This window comes from Ostrea edulis, chromosome 3, assembly GCF_947568905.1.
Source record: "Ostrea edulis chromosome 3, xbOstEdul1.1, whole genome shotgun sequence".
In the NCBI taxonomy this organism is placed as follows: Eukaryota; Metazoa; Mollusca; class Bivalvia; order Ostreida; family Ostreidae; genus Ostrea; species Ostrea edulis.
This window is the reverse complement of record NC_079166.1, coordinates 1228841-1246609: the sequence shown is the minus strand read 5'-3', so window position 1 is coordinate 1246609 and position 17769 is coordinate 1228841. Positions and strand designations below refer to the sequence as shown.

The 17769-nt window shown below is 35.3% G+C and overlaps 1 protein-coding gene across 1 annotated transcript in view; it reads left to right on the top strand.

The window, feature by feature from the left end:
* LOC125673422 (delta-like protein D) overlaps positions 1-13066 on the top strand; it is a 29691-nt gene extending 16625 nt beyond the window's left edge. The window contains exons 2-5 of the mRNA XM_056159689.1: positions 3775-3892; positions 12266-12411; positions 12588-12702; positions 12785-13066. Of these exons, the coding sequence (XP_056015664.1) occupies positions 3775-3892; positions 12266-12411; positions 12588-12702; positions 12785-12918 (513 nt within the window). The 3' untranslated portion in view covers positions 12919-13066. The remainder of the gene's footprint in view (positions 1-3774; positions 3893-12265; positions 12412-12587; positions 12703-12784) is intronic.
* Positions 13067-17769: the final 4703 nt, after the last annotated feature.

The following is a 17769-nucleotide window of genomic DNA, read 5'->3' as shown; positions in this document are numbered from 1 at the left end:
AGAGAGCAATAATTGAATTAATGCGCGCATTAAATCAATTATTGCTCTCATCAAATGAATTAATGCGAGCATCAATTCAATTATTCCTCTCATCAATTGATGTAATGCGCGCATTGATATCATTAATTCATTTGAAGAGATCATTAATTCAATTAAAGCGAGCATCAATTCAGCTGAAGAATTAATGCTATCATCAATTCAATTAATGTGCGCAATAATTCAGAATTGAAGATATCATTAATTATTTGAAGATATCTTTAATTCAATTTTTGCGCGCATCAAATGAATTGATGATATCTTCAAATAATTGAAGATATCTTCAATTATTTGAGTTTATGTTAATTTGGCGCTCCATAGACCTTAATCACCTATCCCTAATTACAATGAAAACATTACGTTAAAAATAAACCATTGCTTATGGTACATATTTCTTTGAACTGCTATTCATCAAATTGAAATTACTGGCATGTGATTGTCGTTGTTCATGACCCTTCTTTTATTTGGTGAAATTGTGCTGCACGTGCCGTGAAACAATGTACCGACGAGTGGTAGGGATAACACAGGTGTTTATATACAGGATGTCGAGAAATTTGGGCGTTTCATATAAAGGTGTGAACGTCTGCAGGGAAGTCTACAATCGGATATGTACCGAAAACACCAACGTATCATTAAACAACAATTGCAAGAATTGAATAATTGATAGCTAATTTCTAAATAAGTAATGGGGTGGGGGCATGCATGCTGGCTAAGTGAAAAGGTCTTTGGGGTGAATCATTTCGAAAATTATTTCTTTGCTTTATCACACGGAGGTACACGGTGGCATCGACGGAGGTACAGGTGACATCCACGGAGATGCGCGGTGACATCCATGAAGATCCCCCGTGGACTTCAATGTCTAGCTCGCGCGGAAAAATAGGACTTCAAAGGTGTCGACAATTGTAAAGGTCCACCGTGTTTGGGGCAAATTTGTTCCACCGCGTTGCGTGGAACACGCATAAAACTCGTGTCGTGTACTGTATATACTATTTTTCGTTTTGTCAGATAGAAGAAACTTCTTCATATTTTAGTAGTATGAACTCGGCCTCCCTTTTGTTTTGAGCATATCACATTAAAAGAGTAAATTTATATAAGTCGCAAGAAAATAAAGACTTAACTTTATGATTATGGATGCTGCCTACCACAGGCTCTATAAACCAGCACGGACCATGGATGATATTCCTTCCAAATCATGCCGTCAGTTCCTTAAGCTCAAATTTACAAACAAAGGAATAGATGCCGTCAACATAAGCAACATTCTTCGTCATAAAAGAGTTCAGTCGTGTATTTCAACTTATTTCAAGTTCAAATCTAAACCCGTTATTTCCTACAGCTATACTTCTACTATTGCATCCAAACTTTTTAATTATAAACAAACTTTGCAGTGCTTAGATATAGACCATCTTATACGTAATCCACCAACATGTTCTTGTTCTTCATCTTCTTTCAACTACAGTCCAGTTGGACATGTCATTACTGGTGATGTTGATATAGTTGAAAATGAGGACCTCAAATCACTTATTCTTAAAGGTCCTAAATACAGAGAACCTCGGTCTTTTAATTGGCCACAGAACTTCATCTCTATTATGAGTTATGTCGAAGATTATGCCAGACGATGGGCTAAATATGAAAAAGAAGAACTTGATACATTGTCAGAATGGGTTGAAAGCATAAGAGGGATATTAAAATCCCGCATTAGACACATGAAAACAAAAGTACGTACCATCTATCCTTCTGTGTTTAGTAAACCAGAAGTGATAAAAGAATTAGATAGGTTACATGAGGAATATATTTTGGTTCCAGCTGACAAAGCTAGTAACAACATTGTCTTTGTTTGTAAGGCTCATTATTACAACTGTATTTTAAACGAACTTGGCATTAATTCCACTTTTGGTAATCATACTTATACTCCAACTGCCCTTTCAAAAGACGAAATTCTTCAAAACCATGCTTCAGTTTTAGACACATTTAATATTCCAGTCAATGGGTCGAATGAATATGAGTTACCGTACCTATACTGGATTCCTAAACTACATAAAAACACTCACAAAGATACATTGCTGGATCCAGTAAGTGCTCTACCAAACCCCTATCTTTGCTCCTCACGAAAATGTTAACAGCTGTGAAGGAGAAACTTCAAACTTACTGTGCGACTACATATGCCAGAAGTGGTGTTAATCAAATGTGGAATCTAAAAAATTCTAAAGAACTTTTAGTAAACTTGAAATCACAGAATTTTTCCCAAATCAATAGCATTAAAACCTATGACTTTTCAACACTATACACGACCATTCCTCACGATAAATTAAAGACTAGACTTTTTGACATCATAGACAGTTGCTTCATCAACAAAAACGGAAAACGGAAATATTCATATCTAGTGATCAGTCATTCAAAAACTTACTTTGTTAAACACCACTCTGATTCCACGCACAAGTACTCTAAAGTTGAAATAAAAAATATGCTAGAGTTTCTCATTGACAATATCTTCGTGGTCTTTGGTGATCAGGTCTTCCAACAGTCTGTTGGAAATCCCATGGGCACGAATTGTGCTCCTTTGTTAGCTGACCTGTTTTTATATTCATATGAAGCAGAATTTATTCAAAAATTTCTACGTGAGAAGAAAAAATCTCTCGCTGTGACCTTCAATTCGACTTTTAGATATATCGATGACGTTTTGTCTATTAACAATGATAGCTTTCATTCATATGTCGATTTGATATATCCCTGTGAGCTCGAAATAAAGGACACCACAGAGTCGTCCATTTCTGCTTCATACTTAGATATTTTATTGAAAGTAGACATTAACGACAAACTAACAACTCAACTGTATGACAAACGGGATGATTTCAGCTTCTCCATCGTCAACTTCCCACATTTATGTAGCAATATCTCATTATCACCTGCATATGGTGTTTATATCTCTCAACTGATTCGATACGCAAGAGCTTGTTCTGGGTATAGTCAGTTTTTAAATCGAGGTAAGCTACTGACAAACAAGTTGATGGTACAGGGATTTCAACAGTCTCGATTGAAGTCAGCATTTCGCAAATTCTATGGTCGTTAATACAACCTCGCATTGGGTCAAATGCTGTCTGACATGTTTCATACCGATTGTTAAGCCGTTCCTGGCACACTGATTTTGACTGCGGATAACTCCGTTTACCTGATCAGGATATGGGGCTCACGGCGGGTGTGACCGGTCAACAGGGGATGCTTACTCCTCTTAGGCACCTGATCCCACCTCTGGTATGTCCAGGGGTCCGTGTTTGCCCAACTATCTATTTTGTATTGCTTGTAGGAGTTATGAGATTGATCACTGTTCGTTATCTTCACCTTGCATTAACTCATGTATTGGTAAGGTAAACACAGGCAAACCACACATAATGCCTCTGAATCATGTCATTAATCAGCGAGTAGCCGATCGGGGAGGGCATCATCCTATAGGATTGCTAGAAACAAATACATAATGATATAGGTACCACATCAATAGAAAGATAGCAAGTGTACGATGATGGGGATAACATCTTCTTCAGTACTTTTGCAAATTATCCTGTGTCTATTTTGCACCCCAAGATACAAAAAGTATAGCAATTTATTCAGTTCTTCAAAAGTACGATAACTTTCATACGAGACAGATTAACATGCATAAATTCAACAGGAACATAGGTATCTGAATGTCATAAACGTGCTGATGTTTACTCTGTGTTGAGAAATCATATAGCCAATCAATTACAGGTATCAATATGCCTTGCCATTTTATTCCTCTGTGCTGCCTCTGATGATCCATCTTCTAGAAACCCAGTTCACTCAAGGAAGTCGAATATACGTCAATCTGTTAGAGGACATAGATCAAGTAAGCATTTTCTTATTTGAAGACATCTTATTGTCCGCTTATTAACCCTTTAACTACCAGAAATTTTCGAGTTTTCCTTCAAAGCTGATACAAATATTTCAAATTGAAATTAAAGCACTTTCTAGTCACATTTTTGTAATATAACCTATACATATTCTGAAAGGAAAACTCTTGAAGATTTTAATTATGCACTAAAATGTGGTGTAACGGTTCCCATGACAACAAAAATACCCCACAAATCCCCAAAAATGTGTTTTTTCCACCATTTTCGTCACCTAAAACACACAAATTAAATGTTTATCAGCCATCATTTGAATAGATTTTAGGAATAGTTGTATTCATATACATGTATTACATGCATTCATGAAATTGAGTGTCATTTATTGTAAATATAATTATACATGTACATTAACATTGAAGTACAAGATGCGCATAAGTTACAGTAGACTACCTGTAATTATTGTAAAATGTTCCTTAAAACTTGAAGACAATTTTTAATGGAAATTAAAACTTTCTCTACGCATATTTTTAGACTATAACTCATAAAAATTTCAAAATGTAAAAAAATAAGTTTCTAATTATGCAGTGTCACAAACTTTTACAGTTACCATGGCAACTAAATGAGTCCATGAATCACAAAAGTATGTTGTTGGGTTTTTTTCCGGTACATTTTTGTTGTTGATTTTTCATTCATTCCTTCACATGAAAATACAAATTGACCAGTAAACTGCTACACTAAGTTTTGAATTATGTAGTATGATCTGATGTTATGGTTGCCATGGCAACACAATAACGCATAAATCGCTAAAATGAGTTTTTCATCCTTTTCTCCCCTTGAAATAGAAACATTGTTCAATAAACTATCACAATATTTACGTCATGTACGTAATGATATCATGAAAACTAGCAGTACAAGTTCAAATATACATGTAAGGTTTATAAACCTACAATACATACAACCATATGCCTATAGAAATTAAATACCTTTACTCTCCAAATTCTAATATAATATTGTTCAGTAGATCATACATGCGTCAATAGCTTAGTTCGTTTATAATACAATAAGCCAAATACATGTACATTGGATCCGCGCAAGTCACGCTTACTAAGTCCTGGAGTACCGTACGTATGTACATTAGGCGTGGTTTGCGACGGTGAATATATTGATAAAACAGTGTACCATATGTTTAAAGCGTTATATGATCTAAATTAATTGTTACTGATTTTTTTCTATTTATATTATAAAAATAATGCGTACACGGTCTCGCCTCGATCACGTATAGAGAACTACACCATCGGCACCAACGCTTTTTTCGCTGATGTGTCTCATATGCAAGCCGTTTTCTCATCTGACTGAAGAAGTTTCCGATCAGACACTGGGCAACGTCTAGTGAGAAATCGATTAGAGAGTAATGCCTGTGAGGTTTCACGGTACCTGGGGTGTTCAACCATAGAATATAAAACGTGTTCCCTGCAGACACGTATAATAGGGGGAGGGGGAGTTGCCATCCCCCAACTTTTCTCAACACCTTTTATTGTTAAAAGATATATTTGGTGACCCCTCCCATATTTTATAATAGTATTGAAATATAAAAATGAAAAGTCGAAGTTATGAATTGAACTTGTGTACATGTATTGAAAGGTGCGCAACCCCCTCCACCTTTTTAAGAAGTCGAAGTTTGGGATTATTTATGAGTCGGCGCTAAGACATGTCACACCCCTGAATTTAAAATTTATTTTCGGAATTTTTTAAAGGTTGCACGTTACTCCCGCATTATCCCCACCCCGAGTTTGGAGAATTCAAGTGCTGATTGTCCTAAAGAACTTTTTTATGTTTTTGGTTTATCTATTCATTTATCCATTTATTTATTTTTATTTGCTCGTCAAGAAATTTAAACAATGGTGTAGGGATTTTTTCCGGCTCCCCCTCCCACTGTTGAAAAATTATGCTACATACATGTACGTGCCTGTCCTATATAAAATACCTGCATGTCGTAATGCGGTTATCCTGCAGGTCTTTGTGTACTGAATATGTACCGTACATAATAGAATCCATTTTTACAAAGTAGTTTCCATATGAGTGAAAAATTCTCGAGAGGGACATTAAACAATATTCAATCAATAGAGTACATTTCCTTGCATGATTTTACATGTAGTGATAATTAATTACTAATATTTTAAGCGTACTTTTAAAAGCATCCTATTTAGTACTAATAGTAGATCAGAGAGTCTTCGTCGGCACCGTACACAATCGTACTTTTTCTCTGACATAATTCAAAATGTTTGCAATATTTTGTATTTACATATATGAATATGTTATGCTGTAGAATCACGTGTATGTGTGTGTTTTATGGTGTTTTTTCAAATAACGGAAATTTAGTGGGGAGGTTCTTATACTTCTTTTCTTATAACTCCTTCGTTTTTCCTTTTTCACATCTAATATGCATCAACGGCTATACGTATTCGATGCCGTACCCATTGTCTTTTAACAGATAAAAGAAACAATTAACAAATACAGAATATAAAGAATACATTTGCAATATCGCGTAAGCTTGTTATATCTATATGTATCATAATCGTTGCCGTGCATATGGATAGTAAAATGGCATGCAATACGCTTTAGTACCCAAATGAAATATGCAATTCATCACTATTCAGGGGAAGAGAGGGTGAGAGGGCCACCCCCTGTCCGCCCCTCATGTAAGGAATCAAGTTCATGAGAAGGACCAACATCTTCATGGAACTTTACAATATTTACGCTATGGAGTTGATGCGACTAAAAGTAGAAATATTCGTCCGTAATGTCACTCAAATGACTGTCCAGTGTACACTGGTGACCGTGTTTCTATATATTCTGATTTATTGTCCTTATTATAGAAACTTCTTCATAACTGTAGTCATCTACACCAATGTCTGACGGTGACCCACCGGACAACAAAACTGAGCCTGTATCGCTTTCAGCGCTATACTCCATGATTAAATTATGCGCTGTTTACGTTACAGTCATGACAACGTAACAAGAAATGGAAATATTTAGTCAAAACAACTCATTTGACTTACTTGTACTGAAGTTATTTTTCTTTAAATTCTAACAGATTATTATTGCAAATAAACGGAAAAATCATAATCTAAACGCTAACACTTTTAAATGAGTATACATACTTACATCTAACACACACTGACAACTTGCTCGTAATGATTAACTTATAAAAATGTACATTTTAGTCCTTTCCATAGCCTACATCATATTCATTGCCTATTCATCTAATGGAAATATACATATATACCTTTTTTAATTCATGCATGCGAGACACTCAAATGTAAACAAAACTTTATTCTTCTAGATTATATAATACACGTACGTGAAAAAGATAGAGAGAGAAAAAACACAAATTCCGTGCGCTTTAGCCATTTTTCACACATACATACTTAGGTTGAATGCGGACATGTACGTCAAAAAGATAGAGAGAGAAAAACCCACAAATCCCTTGCGCATCATACCACCTTCACACTCACGGATTTTTCTTACGAGTCCTTACGGATCTCCGACTCATAGTCAATCACAAGCATTCGTAAATCACTCGTCGGTATCCATGTCTAAATCGTAAAAATCCGTGTACTTTTATGGATTTGTGGAATACGTAAGGATCCGTAAGAGAAATCCGTGAATGCTAAGGTACCATTGGCCATTGTTCACACACGTATACCTAGGCTGAAGGCGGATACGCTTACATAGGGAAATAAATGTACATTGTATTTAGGTTGTAAAACAGTAGTTCTAATTCATAAAACAAAAATAAAAACCCAATCACAGATTTACCGTTATAAATTTATTTACTTTTTCCACGTAAATATAGTTATGTATCGTTATATAATCTATTTGCGCAATACACACGCACGCTAATGTCAAATGACGTCAAAGTGCATTTTTATCGCGTTTAACTTGTAAAATGCATTACTTCCATGAAGAAATAGGTCTATGACACGTGCCCGTACCTAAATATGACCGTGAGAAAAAATTAAGCAAATGTTTCAACCTTTCCGAATATCATATACGTTTTTAAATATTGTGTTTTTTAGAAAAGATTTTACTAACAGAATATAACACAATTTTTGTCATTTCGGCTTAATTTTCCTACTTTCCGGTAACGATGTGCGATTTTGAATGCATGTGTTCGACTAGTTCCCAACATCGCACAGAAAAACTTTGAGTAGAAAAATTGTTTAGTTTTTACTCTACTTTTAGAAAATATGATTTGTTTCATTATATTCCAATTATTATTAAAACGCCCCCTATTTAATCCCGTCGTCACATATTTTGTTTTAAGTTGTGTTGAAAGTGTATAGTAGTGACATATTTATTAAATATTAGTTTAGCTACTTACAAAGAGGTAATGTTTTTAGATTTCAAGATGTATAGGATATGCATGTTAGGGGTCATCCTCTGAATTTCTTAAAGTGAAACGTAGGACAAATTTGTACATGGCACGCGTTGATTAGAGTGACATTATGACAAATTGGTGTTATATAATGCATTACAAGAGACAGACAGCATCAAAGTTGCTCACATTATTAGCTTAGAAATTCCTTATTACGTAATGAGTGCTTGATTTGCTGACATTAACAGTTGCAGAACATCAAAACAACTTTGCTTTAATAAGACTTAACGAATTCAATTCCGTTCATGAGATGTTTAAAAAATATGTTTGATTCTTATCGGTCCTTTATTTAAGGGACTGACACCTAAAACGTGAAATCAGCGAATAGGTCTCATCATTATCTATAACTTATGCTCTATAACATTTAACAAAATGTTTGTAGTTTTTGAGATATATATGATATTCAGTTTTAGGGACTTAATACTCAATCATCTTTGAAATCTCCATAAAAAATAATAGACATTTTTTACAGAAACTATATCAACAGAAAATAAATGCGACTACTTCCTATGGGGACCAAATTGACGGAGAAAACTGTCAGATCGAAATCAGAACTATACAGTCAATAGTCTATCACGAGTACACGTAATTTCAAATAGTTTGTGAGGAATACTAGATAGAAAAAAAATTCAAAATTTGAAATCACCATTTACCACTCATGTGCGCTAGAACAAACACACAGAAACAATATAAACTTCAATTTGTATATCGTTACGCATACCCTAAACAGTTTCTGAATTTTATTTTTAAAAAAGTATTATTTAAAATTTCACGCATTTCCCGTCACTTCCGGTGATGACAGGAAGTCATATGAAGGTATAGTTACCCATATAATAACACACTCTTTATTGACAATAATTCCCGAAAATTCCATTTGTCTACCAAAAGCGTTCGGTACAAAAAAAATTGATAGACAAAATCAAAACGAAAAGTCCTTAGTACCTGCCGACCGGAAGTGATTGCTCTTTTCCGCCACACTCAAAAAAATTTCAGTTATCTGGCGGCGCCCAGTTTTTATTGGTGGAAGAGAGAACTCAGATTCAATGTACCTGAGAAGAGACCACCGACCTTCCGAAAGTAAACTGGGACACTTTCTCACTTAACCGCACGTGCGGGATTCGGACAGAGATGAGAGGCGTGCGAATTTGAGCGCAGTGCTCTAACCACTTGACCACGCAGACCGGAAGTGTTATTTTCGATATATCTCAAGGGCTGCCAGAAGCACGATAGTGTTTATCATCTCTTAAAAAAAAAATTGATAAAATGCTTCATGGATTAGAAATCTTTATATGATATTAAATTCCATCCACTGGCGGATTTAGATTTTCAAAGTTTAGGTTACAAATCAGTGCATACTATAAAAAAGAGAGGAACTCAAATCATATCTATAATAATTGATTCTTAAAGGCGAATGTCAAAATCCATAAAGTTCCTAACTCCGTCACTTTCGGGAAACCCTGTGCAGTTTGTAAATGAATGTGATTGTGACGTCATTGTTTTCCCATGCTGAAAATCTACAATGAAATGCTGGTAATATATATATATATATATATATATATATATATATATATATATATATATATATATATAACACAGTCAATTCAAGAATATGTCAAAAACAATTATCAATAAATTAATATGTAAACTATTATATCTATCATATTTTATGTGAAATCAGTAAGCACGTTCCTTTTCATGCGCTATCACATCGATTCCTGCGTCACAGCGACAACATACTTATTTTCACCTGACAGCCACTTTTATGAAGGTCTATCTCAAGGGTTAAAGATGATATATCATATTTAATAATGTGGCTAAACATTTTTTTTATGTAGATTTGCCCTGATGCACTAAACGTCGGAGATAATATTAGCTCGACACTATTACATGTACATGTAAATGAATACAAAAAACCAAAAAAAAAAACAACAACAACAGCAACAAAACACGTTATCTTAACGTTAGTTATTTCTGTTGTTGCTTATTTTCTTAAAATACAACTTAATACGTTTTCAAATCTTACAATAGAAATATATAGGGCTCACGGCGGGTGTGACCGGTCGACAGGGGATGCTTACTCCTCCTAGGTACCTGATCCCACCTCTGGTGTGTCCAGAGGTCCGTGTTTGCCCAAATATCTATTTTATATTGCTTATAGGAGTGATGAGATTGATTACTGTTCGTTATCTTCACCTTTTATACAATGATAGATCTGTGCACTGCCTAGACAAGACGCAGTCAGTTAAACCACTTTAATGAATAAATGAATAACTGAATGGTGAAGAGCTACAAAGAAAAGTAAAGATTCCATGTACACAAGGTTAACACATCATAAAACTACAAAAACATAATCACAGAAACGAATTTCAACTGACAATTGAAACGTTTAATAAAAGTTGTACATCACGATTATGACACAAAGTGCGTTCCATAGTTTAAATAAACGTTAAAATCCAGTAAAAATTAGCAAATCAGACCAAGGAAATTATATAACAGAACAAAGAAGTAAATATAAGCCAAGCAAGTATAATCTCAGAGAAGCAACTAACTATAAATGCATGTTTATAAGTACATGCAAAGATAAACAAATTACAATATAACGATTTATAAGAAAAATGAGTTGACTGTTATTATATCATAAATATTTCTGAATTAACTTTCTTAGTATTGTAATGTCAATATGAGGTTAGAATCAAATCACAAATGTCATTCGAGTTTCTAAACGAATCTAAACAGGAACGATTTGTTTAATATCCTATTACGAGTGATTGACGTCATAATCTTGTCATTATGCTACTGCATCGTCATAAAGTCATCGGCTTTAGTACACCTCTGATTCAGACTCAATGTGACAGACTAGTATTCGTTTATTATTCTAAGTAAATATTAATAAAAAATAAAGGGTTAAACATTATATCACGGGTTCGATTTTGTGAAAAGGTTCGACCCCCCCCCCCCCGGAAAAAAATTATGGATCCGCGCCTGAAGTATACCACGTGACTTAAAGACGACCGCATGGAAATCACAATATACGATAAAATACATGATGTGCATTCCTAAAATAGTTCTAACTTGTTAAATAAATCATACAAAATGTACTTAATGCATGCTTACATTGTGGCCAGCCAAGCTTATGGAAAATTTCGGAAAGCTGTCCATAGAATTGTGCGCGGCACAAATATACAAAGGGCCGATAACTCTAAAGTTATACTTATGGAAGGCAGTGGCTGCCAATACACAAACACGCCAGTTATAAAACAGATGATTGTAAATCAATGAAAATTGAATTAATAAATGAAAGTTTATATGGATTTAACCTTATCTAGGAAAATAATCAAATGAAATACATATATCAACAATCTGTTCCAGTACAATCTGTTATCCCTCAAAGTTTCTCTAGATTTTCTTCATCCGTTTTGTTTTTTAGATTATCCTCGGACAAAATATCTCTTAAAGCGGAAATTGGAAATAATTTCACAACTGATAGATGGGAACTTCTTCTAGACATACACGTGCATTCTAATCAATCTAGTTAGTATAAACAACCAGCCCGAACAAAATTTGATTTAGTCCTTTAAAAAGATTGTGCTCAGGTTTTTGCTCATTTAGATGGTTTTACTACTTCCATTGTACTTACCCCGATATCTACTGACAGGGATCAAAGCAGTATTCTATATTGATTCAATAATCTTATCAATAAACTCTATAGAACGATAGGTTCATGTCATTGTTTAATCATTTATCTTAAATTGTTTCTCCTATGGGGTTTAAAGCAGTACATGATTGATCGTTGCGGTATCTCAACACACTAATGCCGATCATTTCTGGATGTTTGTTTTTCTGTACCACGGTTCAATAAATAATTTTGACTTTTTAAAAGAATAATGCAAATAGAGGTTATCTTACAGCTATATACACCATTTTCTACTTACAGCGTTTGGTCACCATTTCTACCTCCCGGAGGTATCTGAGCACAAGGCCAAATCCTTCCTACACAAAAAACAAGCTACCCTAAACCCCGCATACTGCTTGGAATTAAGATACGAACGTTGGTGTGAATTAAACATAGCATACTGTCAGGTAAACTGATTTTCCATACTTTGAACTATTTCAAGAATTTCCGAAAGTAACCAGAAGAAAGTTAGGAAGTGTACAGTATCTTTGGTCTGCTTTATAACAGAGCTTATTCATTTTCAAAACATTGCAGTGACTTTGGTATTATATCTATATGTTTACAATTTTTACATTTGTTTTAGGGTCAACATGAACATACGAGAGAACAACTGTGTGCAACATTAGCACCGTGTGTTCCTGGCCAGCACTGTCTGTTGACTACTCCCTGTCCAGCTCATTTTAGATCTGCTTGTGTTGGTAAGGCTATGGAATGATTATTACTACGAAATTATATTTTAGCCATATTTCTCTATTTCCACGAGTCTTTTTATGATTTCAGACATTGACGAATGTGCGATCAACCCGTGCCAAAATGGGGGAACATGCCACAACGGTAACAACCTGTATACATGCACGTGTTTACCTGGATGGAGGGGGCATGATTGTGAAATAGGTGAAATATATACTCAATAACAGTAAAACCAAATCACCGAAAATCAAAAAGAAATAGCATACGAAAGTTGGTGTGAATCAAACATACATATACCATACTGTCAGGTAAACTGATTTTTCATACACGATGATTTTGTCCTAAATATCTAAATTCTCCAGATTAAAGGGTTTCTCGTTGAAATTAAATTTTTTTGTTCATTTACGATGACGACCGAAAGTGGCGGTTGACAAATTTAGGTGATGACTAGATGGTATCCCTGAAAAGCAGGTGACCCACGAGTTACTTGCCCCTGATCATAGATAGAAAGATAAGTCGTACGTCGAATAATACTTCGTAAAGGCATGTGTTTACGATGAAAAAAGCAAGAAAATTGTTGGAATTTTTTACTAATTAAGATTACTAATTAAACCCTAATTAGCTCAACTATTAAAAATGTAAGAAATAAATAAAGCAATGAACGCAATATGGAGAGAAATACGATTTGATAGAAAGCGTACAGAGTATTATTTAATTAACATAATTAATCAAATCCTAATTCTCCCAGATGTTAAAAACAGTAAGAAATTTGATATAAAAAACTGTAAGGGGCGAGATCAAAAGATTGATTTCGGATAAAAGTCTAAATTCAAATAGTTAGGGGAAAGGGGAGGGGGTAAAACTTCTGTAAGTTTCTTTTATCCGATATCGATTACACATTAGTCGAAAAAGGAGAAAGACAAGTGACTGTTCAACACCACATGACGATATTACATTTTAATGAACATTTGATAGTTTTAATCTACACTTTCATTTGTAAATAAACAGAAGATAGGGTATACAGAGTTATTTATACTCATTTGTTCTTACTTGTTAATCTATTATAGTTTAAACACTCATCATATCTAGTTTAGAGGTTCGTTGCGGGGGCGGAGGGGGGGGGGGTAAAAACTATGTGAATTTAGTTTTTTTGTCAGACATTGAACTTCTGATCTCGCCACTAGGAAGTAGATAAAACAACGAATGCAACATGGAAAGAAATGATATTTAATAAGAAGTCTTATTAAAAGCAATACTTGTGATACCTACGGTAGTCAGAGTAAAATATATTTAGAAATTATTTTTGAAAGTACAGAATGGTATTTTGATCGAAAGTTAATCATAGAAATTATTTTAATTATTTTAATCCCCCACCCCCTCATTCAGTACACAAAATCAAAACAAAACTTTCATTCAACATTATAACTCACTAAAAAGAGCATTCCTCAAAACCTGCTTTTCACGGTTATCGAGTTAATTATTAAGGCCAAACTAGCTCCAGATCCAGGGCGATATAAACACATACTTTTGAGGTATACCAGATAAGCTTTGCCACCCAGCGAGCCCTATGCTAGACCTGCCCTTCAGGGATACCGAGTTAATTATCAAGGCTCAACTAGCCCGGGTTCCCGGGAACTAAAGTCACCGACTTTTGAGGAATACCAGATAAGCTTTGCCACCCAGCGAGACCTATGCTAGACCTGCCTTTCAGGGATACCGAGTTAATTATCAAGGCTCAACTAGCCCGGGTTCTTGGGCGATCTAAACACCTACTTTTGAGGGATACCAGATAGGCTTTACCACCAAGTGAGCCCTATGCTAGAGCTGCCCTTCAGGGATACCGAGTTAATTATCAAGGCTCAACTTGCCTGGGTTCCCGGGCGCTAAAATCACATACTTTTGAGGGATACCATACACCAAGCGAGACCAATATCAGACCTGCCTTTCAGGGATACCGAGTTAATTATCGATGCTCAACTAGCCCGAGTTCCCGGGCGATATATTTACCTACTTTTGAAGGATGCCAGATAAGCTTTGCCACCCAGTGAGACCTATATCAGACCTGCCTTCCAGGGATGCCGAGTTGATTATCGACGCTCAACTAGCCCAAGTTCCAGGGCGCTAAACTCACCTACCTTTGAGGGATACCAAATAAGCTTTGCCACCCAGGGAGCCCTATATCAGACCTGCCTTTCAGGGATACCGAGTTAATTATCGACGCCCAACTAGCCCAAGTTCCAAGGCGCTAAACCCACCTACCTCTGAGGGATACCAGATAAGCTTTGCCACCCAGCGAGCCCTATATCTGACCTGCCTTTCAGGGATACCGAGTTAATTATCGACGCTCATCTAGCCCAGGTTCCCGAGCACTAAATTCACCTATCTTTGAGGGATACGATATAACCTTTGCCACCCAACGATCCCTATAGCAGACCTGCGTTTCAGGGATACCGAGTTAATTATCGACGATCAACTAGCCCGAGTTCTCGGGCGCTAAACTCACCTACCTTTCAGGGATACCAGATAAGCTTTGCCACCCAGCGAGCCCTGTATCAGACCTGCCTTTCAGGAATACCGAGTTAATTATCGACGCTCAACTAGCCCAAGTTCCTGGGTGCTAAACTCACCTACCTTTGAGAGATACCAGATAAGCTTTGTCACCCAGCGAGCCCTATATCTGACCTGCCTTTCAGGGATACCGAGTTTATTATCGATGCTCAACTAGCCCAAGTTCCCAGGCGATATATACACCTTCTTTTGAGGGATACCAGATAAGCTTTGCCACCCAGCAAGACCTATACTATACGGGTACTGTGCTAACCCGTTTTTTTTTTAGGGATAACAACTAAGGTTTTCTATACAAGGAGCAAACGTCGTTCATGATGACTACTACGACAGCCGGATAGGCTCATTTTTCAAACGTGAAAAAGAGTTAGTTATCTCGTTATAAGGATTTAAGTATCTTGTTATAACGAATTAATTATTTCATTATAACGAGTAAATGATCTCGTTATAGCGGGTTATTATCTCGTTATGACGAATTAGTTATCTCTTTATACTCGTAACTAGTTCATTATCTCTGCTATAACGAGTTGATTATTTCATTATAACGAGTTATATCTTATAACGAGTTATTTATCTAGTTATAATGAGATAGTTATCTCGTTATAACGAATTAATTATTTCATTATAACGAGTAAATGATCTCGTTATTACGAGTTTGTGTCTCGTTATAACGTGTTAGTTATAACGTTATAACGAATTAATTATCTTGTTATAACGAGCTAATCATCTTGTTATAACGAGTTAATTATGTCGTTTAACGAGTTAGTTACCTTGTTAAAACGAATTAATTTTCTAATTATAACGAGTTAGTATCTCGTTATTTCGAGTTAACTATCTCGATATAACGAATTCATTATCTCGTTATAACGACTTAGTATCTCGTTATAACGAATTATCCACCTCGTTGTAACGAGATAGCTGACTAATTTATATGATATATCTTACGGAAGGGTTTTAAGACCTTCTCTTTTTCCCGAAATCTAAGCAAGCAGTAGCAATGATACAATTACATGAACTTAAACAAATAAACACAATGTTTTCTTAATGTAGAATTTTCCAAGGTAAAATCAAAGACATATCAACTCCGTACATGTAAGTATCTGTAAAATTGCATGTCATGTCAAATAGATCATAAATTTAAAGTATATCAATTTGCAGAGTTTATATATATCTTACCTGTAATATTTGAATATTGTTTTCGTGATATTTAACAACAGAAATAAATCCAAGCTGGTGTTAGCTTACTCAGCTCATATTTATGTTTATAAAAGAAAGAAATTATGGCATGAATTCAAAATGAGGTACAATTAGTGATATTTTTCAGTCCCAGGCAGATATTTGTCTGCTACCTGTTATATCTTCAGGAATGGTTGTTTCATTCATTGGTGGATTGGCATTACAGGCTCATAGCAAATTTTTCAAAGTAAAGAGAGTACAGTCTTATGGGAAGTTGACTTCACAGATGTCTATAATTCTTGACAAGAAAAATAAAAGAAAAATCTGTAAAATTTTAAAACCTAAATAAACCATAACTTCGAAATCCTGTAAGGAAAAAAAAAACATACACACAAACTAAACGACGATCTTTACTAAAAGTTCACTATATTAAATTGTAAAGGGTCGTGAAGGGGGGGGGGGGGGGTAGTAAGTATTCGTCCTCCTCTACACGGATTCAATTCATAGGATCAAATGTTGTCTGACGAGTTACAGTACACACCCCCATTGTGAGGATGTTCTTCACATACTACTTTTGACTACGGATTACTCCGATTACCTGATCAAGATATGGGCTTACCACGGGATGTGACTGTCAACGCTCGTTGCCTTCTCTTGTTTAAGCTTACATACTTGAAAAATAGGGGGTAAACCCAAAATATTTTACTTTGGATTGTAAAGATAGTTTTTGAATGTAAAAAATAATGGGAAATGTACGCTGTCAAACAAGAGGCAAATGTGCCACATCGCTCACATGAGCCATCTTTTCCCTGCCATTGTTCAAGGTCATTAGGTCAAACAACAAAGTATAATAATGTATATATACAAAATATAAAAACCCTAAAATAGTTCAGGAGATATTGAATGCGTCAAGGGTTTTTCAAATGTAGGTCAAACTCCAATGTCAAAAGATCAAACGCCATTGTGTCAGAACGTCTTGTCGAAGAATATATACACATAATATGAAAGCCCTACCAAAATAGTTCCGGATATCCTTAGTAGGTTATGTTTTCTAAACAGTAGGTCAAACTCAGAGTTCAAAGTCACAAGGTCAGCGGTCATGCTATGCAATGAAAGGTCTTCCCACAAGACATTTATATAAGATATGAAAGATCAATCTTAAATAGTTCAGGACATATTGCATAGGTCAGAATTTTATTAAAAGTAGGTCAAACTTCCAGGTCAATGTCATAAGATCACACACCATGTCATCACATGAAAAGTCTTTCTGGAACGAATGTATATACCAAGCATAAAATCCCTAGCTCTAGAGAGTTTTAAAGATTTTTCCAAAA